General features: G+C 41.8%; 1 protein-coding gene across 3 annotated transcripts in view; it reads left to right on the plus strand.

Moving 5' to 3' along the window:
- The window catches only part of pitx2 (paired-like homeodomain 2), a 57,488-nt gene extending 47,498 nt beyond the window's left edge, over window positions 1-9,990 (plus strand). The window contains exons 1-4 of one of the 3 annotated variants that reach the window (XM_008279476.1): window positions 7-33; window positions 2,604-2,673; window positions 7,195-7,394; window positions 8,235-9,990. In XM_008279476.1, coding sequence (XP_008277698.1) covers window positions 2,628-2,673; window positions 7,195-7,394; window positions 8,235-8,792 — 804 coding nt within the window. In that variant the 5' untranslated portion in view covers window positions 7-33; window positions 2,604-2,627 and the 3' untranslated portion in view covers window positions 8,793-9,990. Of the gene's footprint in view, window positions 1-6; window positions 34-2,603; window positions 2,674-6,092; window positions 6,690-7,194; window positions 7,395-8,234 lie in introns of those variants that run through there. The other 2 variants (XM_008279477.1, XM_008279475.1) reach the window with 2 other exon arrangements.
- The last annotated feature ends 1,788 nt before the right edge of the window (window positions 9,991-11,778 follow it).

Below are 11,778 nucleotides of genomic sequence, written 5' to 3' on the forward strand. Positions count from 1 at the left end.
AAAAAAATCAGTCCTCACCGGTGTCTACGACTGGTAAGTGTAGTCGAGGAGTACAGGCACTAAAAAAAACTGAGATGTGAGTTAATGCAAGTGAAGGAATTTGTTCCACCTCGTGTTTTTTGCCTGCTCTGCGCGTTTCTGATGTGAATTTCAAAGCCGTGGCTGTAACATAAAGGAGCATGAAGTGATGTGAGGGCAGGGTTCGCCTTACAGGTCGGCGGATGATAATGATGTATCGTTAGCGGTGATGGAGTGTGGGGAATAAAAAAAAAAAAAGCAGACTGCACTGTCTTGCAGTTGGTGCTTTTTGGGGAAGAAAAGTATTTTACCGTTTACAGTGTCAGAAAGAAAAATGGATGTTTGCGCATTTTGGCACCGTTTTGGTTCTCTGAGCTAAAAATGCATTTTTTAAATAAAATGCGCAAAGCTGAATTAGGCACAGTGTTTAAAGTCTCATAAATAACCCAAATCAAACCACGAGGAATCTCTTTTTAATGAATCAACTTACAAATAACTGTGCGTAAAGCAAACTCAGATGTGTTTTTAACCTCCGCTGCGCTCTTTTCCAATATTGGGAGGGGGGGAAGAAAAAAAAAATAAAAGAAATTGAGGGGGGAGAAAAAAGAGGCGACGTTCACGGTCTCACGCCTGTAATTAATACAGGACCATATGATGGAGGTTAGTCGATTCATCTCCCGGTAAAGGCTGCAGTCTCATGCTCTGCTGTGTTAATTTCAGAAGTAAAGCCAGTGTGAGGCACTGCCAGCTTTCTGTCTGCACTGGGCCTGGTGCCATGTGAGTCACTGATTCATATCAACTGTTGGTGGTTAGAGCACAGAGAGTCCATGAAGTGAGAATGAATGGATGAACCAGATTAATATAAGTAAGCATAATACTGATACAGCTATTTTTAAAACGATCCTATGGGACGATTATTGTGGAATAGAAATAAATGTGTGTGTGGTCAGGCTTAATGTGAAGCACCATCACAACGTGAGGAATGCACTATTATTATTATTGATCACAATAATTGTATTATATTTAAAGAAAACCACGCTGTGACCTTTGCTTTCACATGTATTTTGTAATTTGCAGATTGTTTTTCTTTGACTTAATCCCATAATTTACACATCAGACTGTATTTTCTCATGTTAAATACATGTTTAATATAATAATATATTTTTTGTAAAGGGAAAAAAAATACACTGCTTTCATTTGAAGTCTCCAGCATAAAAAAAATAAATAACATAAAATAAAATTAAGATAAAAACGCAAGACAATATTCTGTCAGTGCTGGAATTGTGACCACATTTTTTTAACACAATAAAATTTTAAAAATGAAGAAATAAAGCCGCCTGTGTGTTCAGAGGCCGCGGAGGCAGAAATATTGGAGGGACCTCTCATTAAATTTCACTGATTAGATAACACGCAGCCACATGCAATAACCTCCCACCTTACAGCCTGACCCCCACTATTTCATTTTGCAGCGGGGATCTAGAGGAGGAGGGGAGGAGGGAGGGAGAGAAGAAAGGTTGTGCAGGTACACACCGTGTAAAACTTAACCTCCAATATCTGCATCTTTTGAATTAAAGAGAGAAGAGGGGGTGAAAAAAAAAAAGATCCCGCAGATGATGTAGAGCAGGTGAAGAGAAGAACTGAGGAAAATGGTTAACAGCATGACTGCATGCAAATTTCCCCCGACTTGAATTATCATAAGCAAACAGTGTGAGCCTGGACTAATAAAACCCCATCTGTGTAACTTCATATCGAGGTAGTATGAGGGCTGCGATAATGAATTTTGTAATATCCCACCGACAGACATCTCAATCAGACTCTAATCCCGTGATTTTACTACGGAATCACTTCACTCCCAACTGCTGCAGGCTGCACCAAAACACTAAATCCGACCCGAGCAAAACACACGACGGCTCTTACAGGCTGCACGGAAATAAGTCACTAAAATATAGAAGGACTCAAGGTGTCAGAAAAGGGAGTTTCAAACCATAATTTACCTTAAATCAAGTGAAAAGAGCGTCAAAATGATGAGATCGTTCCTTCTTTTTTTCCTCCTGTTTCCTTAAACAAGGGAACCTTTCCCAAAAACCAAGGGGAATTTTTTATTTTTATTTGTTTTGTCTGAGCTCATTGTGAACAGCTGTTTCCTGACACACACGCAATGAAATTGGAAATAATTTCATCGAGTTTCTTGCGAAAAAATGGAACTTCTAACCCAGAAAGTGTCTCATTAGGAGGCTTATTTTGCAACTAGTGTCATCAGTGCGCACCGCTGCTTCCATCCCAACTTCTGTCTGTAGTTTGACAATAAAATATCATCATTTGTCCTATTTTTTTGCATCGTTTAAATTTAGAAATGTGCATTAATATGAAATACCTCCCTCAAGATTAGCAGCATTTTATTTTTTATTGTATTTATTTCTTGAAATCCCAGCCTGCTCCTCTGAGCCACCGCACGTCTTTTCTTGCTCTCATGTTGACTCCAAAAATTATTGACTGCAGTGGCAGAATTGTAGAAGAGTGAAGCACACAGGAGGTTATTTACCAGTCTTAAAGGCTAATAATGGCTCTTTTGTCTGTTTTTACAGAGGCGCTTTCCGTTAATTGCCATAATGGACTCCCACTGTCGCAAACTGGCCACCACCTGCGCGCAAATAGGTGAGTATCAACATCCAGACGCATGGATGTGGAGCATTTATCCAGCAGAAATAATTAAACTCAAGTCTTAGAAACATAATAGAAATTGCTTCTAACTAGATTGCCCCTATAAATCTACACAGAAATGATTCCAAATACATTCACAGATAACAGAGATCTCATCAGTGCCGATTGTCACGTGTCATGTTTTACAGATATAAACGGGATTAATTAGCTACAGCGAATGTTTCATTTTTTATATATTGTTTGTCTATTTAAAGAGAAATCGATTGTGTTTTTCACATTTTAATAACCAAATGATCCCAGCGTTGGATCACAAAAATAATAAGAAAAAAAGACCAGTTGGTGTTCTGTCTCCATAAAACTCTCATTAACGCACCTTTTAATTTATCTTCTTCTAAAGTGACACAGACTCTAAGGACTTTGTTATCTTCATATTAAAAACTTTGTTACAATTGCAGGTCCAACAGTGTGGCCAGCTTCTTAAGACAATTACAGCATCTTTAATTAGAGTCAAAGTAACAAAACTTTGCCCTGAAAATAATAATCACGTCTGTTTATCTGAATATTTTCCATTTTTCCTCTTTAGAATTAAACTCCACCTCTGACTCTGAAATCTATAGCTTGGGGTTTTTTTGTAAAGCTGCTTTATGTGTATTTCTTTTCCTTTTTTAAAATTATTAGTACATTTTTACCAATTTCTTCAAAAAAAAATATGTCGACATTGTGGCCTGTTTGCTGGTCAGTGTGGAGGTGAACGCAGTTGGTTCGCTGTCTTAGAGGGACACCTGGTGGTGGAGTCTGGATGAGCACAGCTTCAATGCTGCACAGAGGCAGAAAACAGAGTCCAAACATTTCCTAAGGATGAGGCTGAGAAGTTTTTTTTTAAAAAGTCCACTTAGACTTCTTTAGTTGTACATTTGCCGGACTCTGACGCAGAAGGACAGTTGTCCCCAAACCAGCGCATTTATCACCAATACTTGTTAAACATGTTCACGGATATTCTCATAAATCTCCACAACAACGGCCCTTAAAACAGCCTAAACCAAAGCTGCGATCGTGCACGACAAAGCCTGGGATTTATTAATTATTCTGTGATGTGGAAACGACACCGGGTCCTGTTAGGGTCTTAAACGAATAACCGATAACTCTCATTGTGTTCCATTTAGCGCGCATTGACGCGGCCGTGTGAGACAGTGCTGGCTGTCATAGCTGCGCACTGTGAATGAACGAGCATTGATTAGGAATAATAACTCAAATAAAAAAAGAAGAAGAAGAAAAAAAAAAAAACAAGAGTGATGCGTGCAGATACAGACACAGCAGCGGTAATATATGCAGCGCTTGTTGGATTGACTCCGGGGAAAACTAAATGTATAATGAAAGCCCATTCGTGAGGAGGAATATACTAATGGAGGAATCTGATGTCTCCTTAATCCTATGTAAAAAGCCTTGTCGTCTCCCCCTATATTGACTGAATTGCTAATTAATGGCCCTCTATGGCGGAGGCCTATTGCACGCAGTAATCCGCAGAAGAGAGATAAAGCATTCAGAAGGTAGAAATGAAGAGGAAACCGATAATCCACTTCAAGTTTAGTATTACAACAGGCCTGGAAGGAAGAAGAAGAAGAAAAAAAGGAGCAACTGACTGTTCGCTGTTTGGCAGAAAATAAGACACGAAATATTATTTTATTACAGCTATTTTTAAATAAAACAGAAGCCCAGTGACGGAATCAGATGTAACCCGTGATATTATTACCATTGTTGTATTATTATTAGAAGTAGAATCAGGCCTATTGATTGTCCACTGGCTCCCAGTGAAAGTTTCTGAAGGTGACTTATTTATTATCGCATTATTTACATCAATAATAGGAAATGAAGGTTAATAAATCCACTTCTACTGGATGATGATTAAATTATGAAAGAAGCAGCGTGTGTGTGTGTGTGTGTGTGTGTGTGTGTGTGTGTGTGTCTCATACAGTCTATGGTGTGCTGGTATTTATATATCTGGGGCTTTCACGGGATTAGCCCAGTAACTTCTTAACAGCGCCAAGTCCAAACGTGCCGGCTGAATGGGCGTCCGCCTGGCCACGTGGAGGTTGGAAGTGTGCTCGTGATGATGATGATGATGATGAGGGTGATGATGATGATGATGATGATAAAAGTGACCTGAACGTCTCTATATTTAAAAACACGTTTGCACTTACGCTGCCAAGACTCGCACTGAGCTGTCCTCCTCCTGATCACCTCCATCACCTGACATTCCTCCACCCTCCGACTCCCACCTTGACAATTAAAGTCGCATTTGTTTGATTAGACGTGTTTACTTTGCCTCAGTGCGTCACACTCTTTTGGGAATTAGGTTTTTTTTTAATGGCATATCAGCTCATTAAAAGTCCTCCTTCGTAAATTCTTACGCAAATGAGAGTCTTATCAGATTCTTTAAAAAAAAAAAATGGAACAGGAGTGTTCGCTGAAAACGACAGTGGGGTCCAAACACAAAGTGAGAAGAGATCCAGTTAAACACGCAGATAAAATAATCCCTCGTCAACAAAGTGCGTCTGTGTGCTTTAACTGTGTGGCTCCTGTGAGGTTGATGTAATGGATATTTGGATGTTAACTCTGGGGAGGTCAAGAGGATCGCCTCATTTGACAACTACTATCACTGCTTTTTTTCCCCCTGTGTCCTGAATACACGGGTGGAGAGGATAGAAGATCACTTTAGGTCAGTTTGGTGACGTTTTGGAACAATAGACATGTCCATAAGTATCAAGTTGGATTTGCAGAATGCTTAAGTTGGAGATTGCTTTTACTTCTATTACCTTCACTGCCTCTGAATGAACACATGACTCTCAGAACTCAGCACCACCACCGAGCCTGCTGCATGCACTGCACGGGCGGCACATGTGCTCTTTTTAACATAGTGTGCGTGTCTGGCAGTTAGTGTCACTTGACAAGTGCGCACAGACAGTTTTGGAGCAGGCTGGCACGGCCCTCCTTCTGAAGTTACATTTGTTTGTCTTTTCGCAAGGATCTTTGCGGTGGCTGTGTTTGATATTCGTGTGTGCATCTATTTTCTTTGTGCTTTCAATGCAATCCGCTCGGTGGCTCGCTTTATCCACACTGAGTCCCAGAGTAAACTGCAGCGACAGAGCTTGCGAGCACGCAAGCTCAACTTGGGTATCAATAGAACTGCATCGTTTTACTGGGCCACTGGACCCATCTCATAAAATGAGGCCAAACTGTGTTATTTTCATTTTTATTTGGTCTTGGGCTGCTGCGCAACGGCACCTCTGAGCGCCGCGGGTACACCGTGCGTCCCATCTCTCTTTACATGCTTTTATTTGGAAGAGGAAAAATAAGCGCCAGCCCCGGCATAAACACACTGGCAGACATATCTCGTTTCTGCAAGCTCCGGTTGGTTGGGCACACCGTCATATCCACATGGATGTGCCTGTCAGAGAGAATATGGGCGGGCGCAACATGGTGACGTGGAGGTCTGGAGAGAGGCGCAGTTGGATATGCAGTGCACAGGCAACAGCTGAAATGAACAGTGAGCGGTGTAGTGTGTGTATGCCTCTGGATCTAATATCACCTACCTGTCCTTGTCACTCTGATAGTCAGCCGAGGTAGCCGCTGTTTTCCACCGATGCTATGGCAAAACTCAATGGCCTATTTTAAAGCATTTTCCAGTTTAAACAGAAAGAGGGCTTTTTCTCAACCGCAAGAGGAACCGCGCCGCCGTGCGTCTTTTTGGAGCGCTGAGCACATTCGGCAGTCGGACTTTCCGTTCATCCTTCCTGTAGGCTGTTAAAGATTGTTCGATCTTTTACCGATGAACTCTATGAGGGATCCATTAAACATAGATCATCACCACCTAACAGGGAATAAACTTGCCTCCTCGCACCACACGGCTCTGGCGATGGCCTCCGGTTTACAGCCGCTGCAGCGGTCTGTGGACTCTAAACACCGGCTAGAGGTGCACACTGTGTCGGACACATCAAGTCCGGAGTCTGTCGGTAAGAACCGCCGGGGGTACAGATGTTCTCCTGCAAGGCACCGCGGATGTCATCTCGATATCAAACAATAGATGGCTCTCATCCATCAACGTAAAGGGAGTTTTACGCGCATGCAAATAAGCGATTACAGCTGTCATTTTACTGGCAGATAATTAGTTTGGCCTGTGTGTGGTGTTGTAGTGAAAAGTTTCTGTTATGTAAATGACACAGCTTGTCTTGTGTCAACTAAAATTAGTCAGACCTTCACTCATGTTCTCAGCATTCGGATTAATTGAAAAGGCGAACTACATTTTCATCAAATCAAGAAAAATGCAAAACTGCCACTGGGGTTTTGTTTGTTTGTTTTGTTTTTTTTTGTGTGTGTTTTTTTTATTTTTTTTAAATCAATCACAGCATTTTTAGTTAATACATCCCCCACTACGGTCATGGATGGGGGATTTCTTTTCACATTGCACAGGCCTTAATCCGCCTCACACTGTTAAAGCCCCTCGTTTCCTCTCCACAGAAAAAGAGAAGATACAAAATAAAAACGACGACTCCTCAGATGACCCTTCCAAAAAGAAGCGGCAGCGGCGGCAGAGGACTCACTTCACCAGCCAGCAGCTGCAGGAACTGGAGGCCACTTTCCAGAGGAATCGTTATCCGGACATGAGCACAAGGGAGGAGATAGCCGTGTGGACCAACCTCACAGAGGCCCGAGTCAGGGTGAGTATTCTCTTGGGTGTAAACAAAAACAATTCATGTGTATAAATTTGGGGTAATTTGTGCCAGTTGTCCAGTTATCCTGGAAATATCTCGTCCCGTTTGTATGCGCGTACGGCAAACTTTACGCACGGGTGGAAATTTCCTTAAAATTAATGTAGGACACAGTATTTAACTGAAAACAAATAATCTCAGTCTTGTTTAAATATACTCCTGGTGAAAGCTCAACTTAATTAGACTGCAGGCCTATATGTTTATCTATTAGCCTAAATATAATTACAATCCCTTGCGCACAATGTAAAATAATTATTTTACGCACAAGTTGAAGTTCTCGACATTTTATAACGTTTTTGCAATTTTATACAAACTAGGACAAAAATCTATTATTTTCTATTTGCCTGTTAGGTGTAATTAAACACTAATAATGTGGCTAACAGTTGGGGTTACTGACATTAGTCGGTGACAGATACCAGTCGTGTTCTCCTGTTCGTGTGAAAGAGGTGCAAAGCTTGTATTTTGCGATTGTCGCCCCGGCGTTGTGTGATTAAGGTCAGCGTGTTTGTGGAAGCATGCAGAGGAATACACATCCTCTCCACATCAAGATGGTCCACTGAGACCACGGTGTGTATTCTGCTCAGATAAGGGCGCAATCAAAGAGGAGCTGTTTGCACGGAGAAGAAAAAAAAGTGGATTAAATATGAATTTTGCTGAAATTATTGGAGCTCTTTTAACATTACATTTAGAACCAGTTCCACCAATTAAACATGAAATTATAAAATCAACGCAGACATAGAAATAAACACGGATGCTAATCTCTAATCCTCTCCTGTCGTCTTGCTGCAGGTATGGTTCAAGAACCGGCGAGCCAAGTGGAGGAAACGGGAAAGAAACCAGCAAGCCGAGCTGTGCAAAAACGGCTTCGGCCCGCAGTTCAATGGACTCATGCAGCCCTACGACGACATGTACCCCAGCTACACGTACAACAACTGGGCCGCCAAGGGCCTCACGTCTGCCTCTCTGTCCACCAAAAGCTTCCCCTTCTTCAACTCCATGAATGTCAACCCCTTGTCCTCGCAGACGATGTTCTCGCCGCCCAACTCCATATCCTCCATGACTTCCAGCATGGTGCCGTCGGCGGTCACCGGTGTGCCGGGATCCAGCCTCAACAGCCTCAATAACTTGAACAACCTCAGTAACCCGTCTCTCAACTCGGGGGTGCCCACGCCGGCGTGTCCCTACGCGCCTCCGACCCCTCCTTATGTGTACAGGGACACTTGTAACTCCAGCCTGGCCAGCCTGAGACTGAAAGCCAAACAGCACTCGAGTTTTGGATACGCCAGTGTGCAGAATCCGGCCACTAATCTGAGCGCCTGCCAATACGCCGTGGACAGACCAGTCTAATACCTACCTGCACTGCAAAAAATAACCATCTTAGCGAGATATTAGAGGCTAGTAGTGACGCTTGAAATTAAACTTCTCTCTCTGAAGGGGGATTAAGGAAATCCAGCTGTGAGATTATTTAAAACCTTTGGTTCAGGATTATTTTTTATTATTTTTCTTTTTCTTTTTTTTTGTTTGGTCAACTGGCAATTTCTTGATACTAGTTGGGATGTGATTATCACTTTTCCAACTTTTCCCTCAAGCCACTGCCACTTGCACCATAAAAATATACAAACAAAAAAATCTAAATATATTAATAAAACGGGAGATTTTCCCATCGCATCCATTCATTTCCATTTATTTGTTAGGGGAGGAATGTGATTTTGAGGGTGATTACAAAACCAAATGGCTTGTTATGGTGGTCATTTTTTGCAGTGTGTGTGTGGGTAAATCACAAACAGCCGGCCACAGGAACAAGAGACTACTACAACTACTTTTTGTTTTTCATTTTTCAAAAAAAAAAAAAAAAAAAAGGGCACTAGAAGACTGAACCACTGAAACAAGTTCAACTCCGGGTCGGAGTCAAACTGAAACGGGAGTTTTTAGGTTTCTTCCCCCCTTTTTTTTCTTTTGATGAGTCCAGGCCTGCTTCACTCTGCGCTTAAGCAACAACAACAACAACAACAACAACAACAAAAGAGGCCTGTCTCATTTTTCATCGCTCGTCTTGAGGGTTTTCTGGTGGATTTTGGACGTTAATTGTTGACTGAAAAAAAAAGGTTGTATATATATTTGAATTATCATCTCCTGTTTGTCGAGGCGAATGCGCTATAACCCTCCAGTCCTCTCCAGGTTCAACTTATCAACGCATGTGGAAAAAAAAAAGAAAAAAAAAACCCTAAAAAAGGAATCATGTTTTGCTTGCAAACAAAAGGGAATGTACATACTCAAACGCACCAGTTGTGTGTTTCTAACATATTATAAATTTATTATTAATGTCTGTGTGAATATCGATTTAGAATAGCAATTCTGGATTCAAAAAAAAAAAAAAAAAAAAAAAGACGCATCAAAAATGTTCCTGCGACAAAATTATTTGGTTTCTTCTTTTGCTCTGTGTATACTATTTGGTACGGAATTATGTTTTTTTTTTTTTTCCAACATCCAAAAAAAAAAACTATTGTGTTTTATTTAATGGAAGTAAATATATTGTTCAAAAACATTCTGCTTTATTGAATCTTTGTGCTGGTAGTCTGTTAGTGGAGTGTAAAGCAATGACAGTCTGTCTATAGCCGCTCGATTATGTGAGCTACTTGTGCGTCTAATCTATAGAGGAAAACAATGGGCCGCTCCAATACACATAGCACCGAGATGCTCCGTCAGATTAACTGCTGAATACATGTCTGCCTGCTCAGCCAAAGGGCCTCGGCTGGTCACTGGTGCTTGAAATAACACGGGAATCAACAAAAAGGAGTTGGACCACACAACAATGACAACAGTCCATTAGGGGTTTGTTTTCTCTCCTCTGATCTCAGAAGAGTCCTCTGCACTGGATTCCCAGACAACTTGAAATATTCTCTTTTTTAATTTGACAAGAGCTGTGTGAGAATTTACCACCACGAGCTATAAAGTGCAACTGTGAGTTTTTAATTAACAGTCTTTATTTATTTATTTTTTGTTTGTGCGTATTTACGCATTTTTTTCCCTCCTCCCCAGAAATCTAAATTATGCTGCCTATACCTGACTCCTTCGTGCATCTGTTTGCCTTTCCACTGTTTTCCTTTGCAACACTGCACATCTGAAGTCATGCTTCGCAGTGCAAACGCGACGAAGCAAAAACAAACTATGATTCGCGAGCTTAAGCAAACAAGCGCGCACGGAGATCCAGAGGTATGTGGGGCCGATGCCGAGCGGAGGAGGCGGCGGAGGGGACGAGTGCAGCTCCGTGGCTGCAGGCAGAGTGCAGGCACCGGGGGAAGGAAAAACACCGCGACACGTCCCCCGCAGAAAGAGCCGGAGACATGCTCCAGAGTCTGGGGAGGCTGAGCTGGGCGCAGACATGGTCTCCAAAGAAGTTATCTGTGCTTGTATCCCGTTTTGAACACATCTGTGGGGTTGTATGAATCCATCAAAACCAACTAGAATATTCTGTTAAAAGAATAAAGCAAATGAGCTGATTTAGGATCTGATGTCATGCTGGATGGGGGCTTACAGGTCAACCCTCAAGGGGGACTATTATGAGGAGAAATAAATCCCAGTTGCTCCAAATGTTGTTTTTACAAAAGTGCCAAATAACAAACAAAAGAGGAGCATTCTTCTGTCTTCACGTCCAGCGCGCACATCCAGCGGCCTCAGTCCTCCACAATTAGATTTTTTGGTCTTAAAAAAAAAAAAAAAAAAAAGCTGTGGGCTCTTGTGGAGCACAAGTGTCACCTTTTGATGGAGTTGGTAACGCGGGGCAATAATCAGCTGACAGGGGATAAGCCTAAGCGAATACACAAGTCTGCAGCCTCAATACACGTCCGCACAATCGCCATGTGAACAGTGGGTGACCTGAGGAGAGGAGGCTTCACTGGGAATTTGTTCATTTGGCTGACACGGCGCCAAGGACTGCAGACCTCTTCCCTCTCCCCCTCCTTCTTTCATTCTTCTAAGGTAAGAGCTTATTAAAGTTTAATGAAAGACAACATATGTGTCTTTAAGCTGTGGCTGCATGCACAGTTGCGTTTAATTGCTAGTTGTTTTTTGGGGGGAGAGAAATCTTCCCGAACAGGCTTTTGTTAGCACCGTGGCTGCTTATATTCTCCTCACGTTTTTTATCTTAAATTAATATTCTAAATTCAGACACTGCAAAGTCATTTAATGCGTCAAACCAAACTCTTTTTTTAAAAAGTGGAAAAACGGCGTGCGCTCCACGCGTAACGGGAAAAAGCAACGCCTGAGAAATATACATAATAAAGTTTATTAGCATGTAGTTCATGTTTCGACAAAGATGTGATTCTCCGTCTCT

The sequence above is a fragment of the Stegastes partitus genome, unplaced genomic scaffold (genome assembly GCF_000690725.1).
Source record: "Stegastes partitus isolate 25-593 unplaced genomic scaffold, Stegastes_partitus-1.0.2 Scaffold160, whole genome shotgun sequence".
In the NCBI taxonomy this organism is placed as follows: Eukaryota; Metazoa; Chordata; class Actinopteri; family Pomacentridae; genus Stegastes; species Stegastes partitus.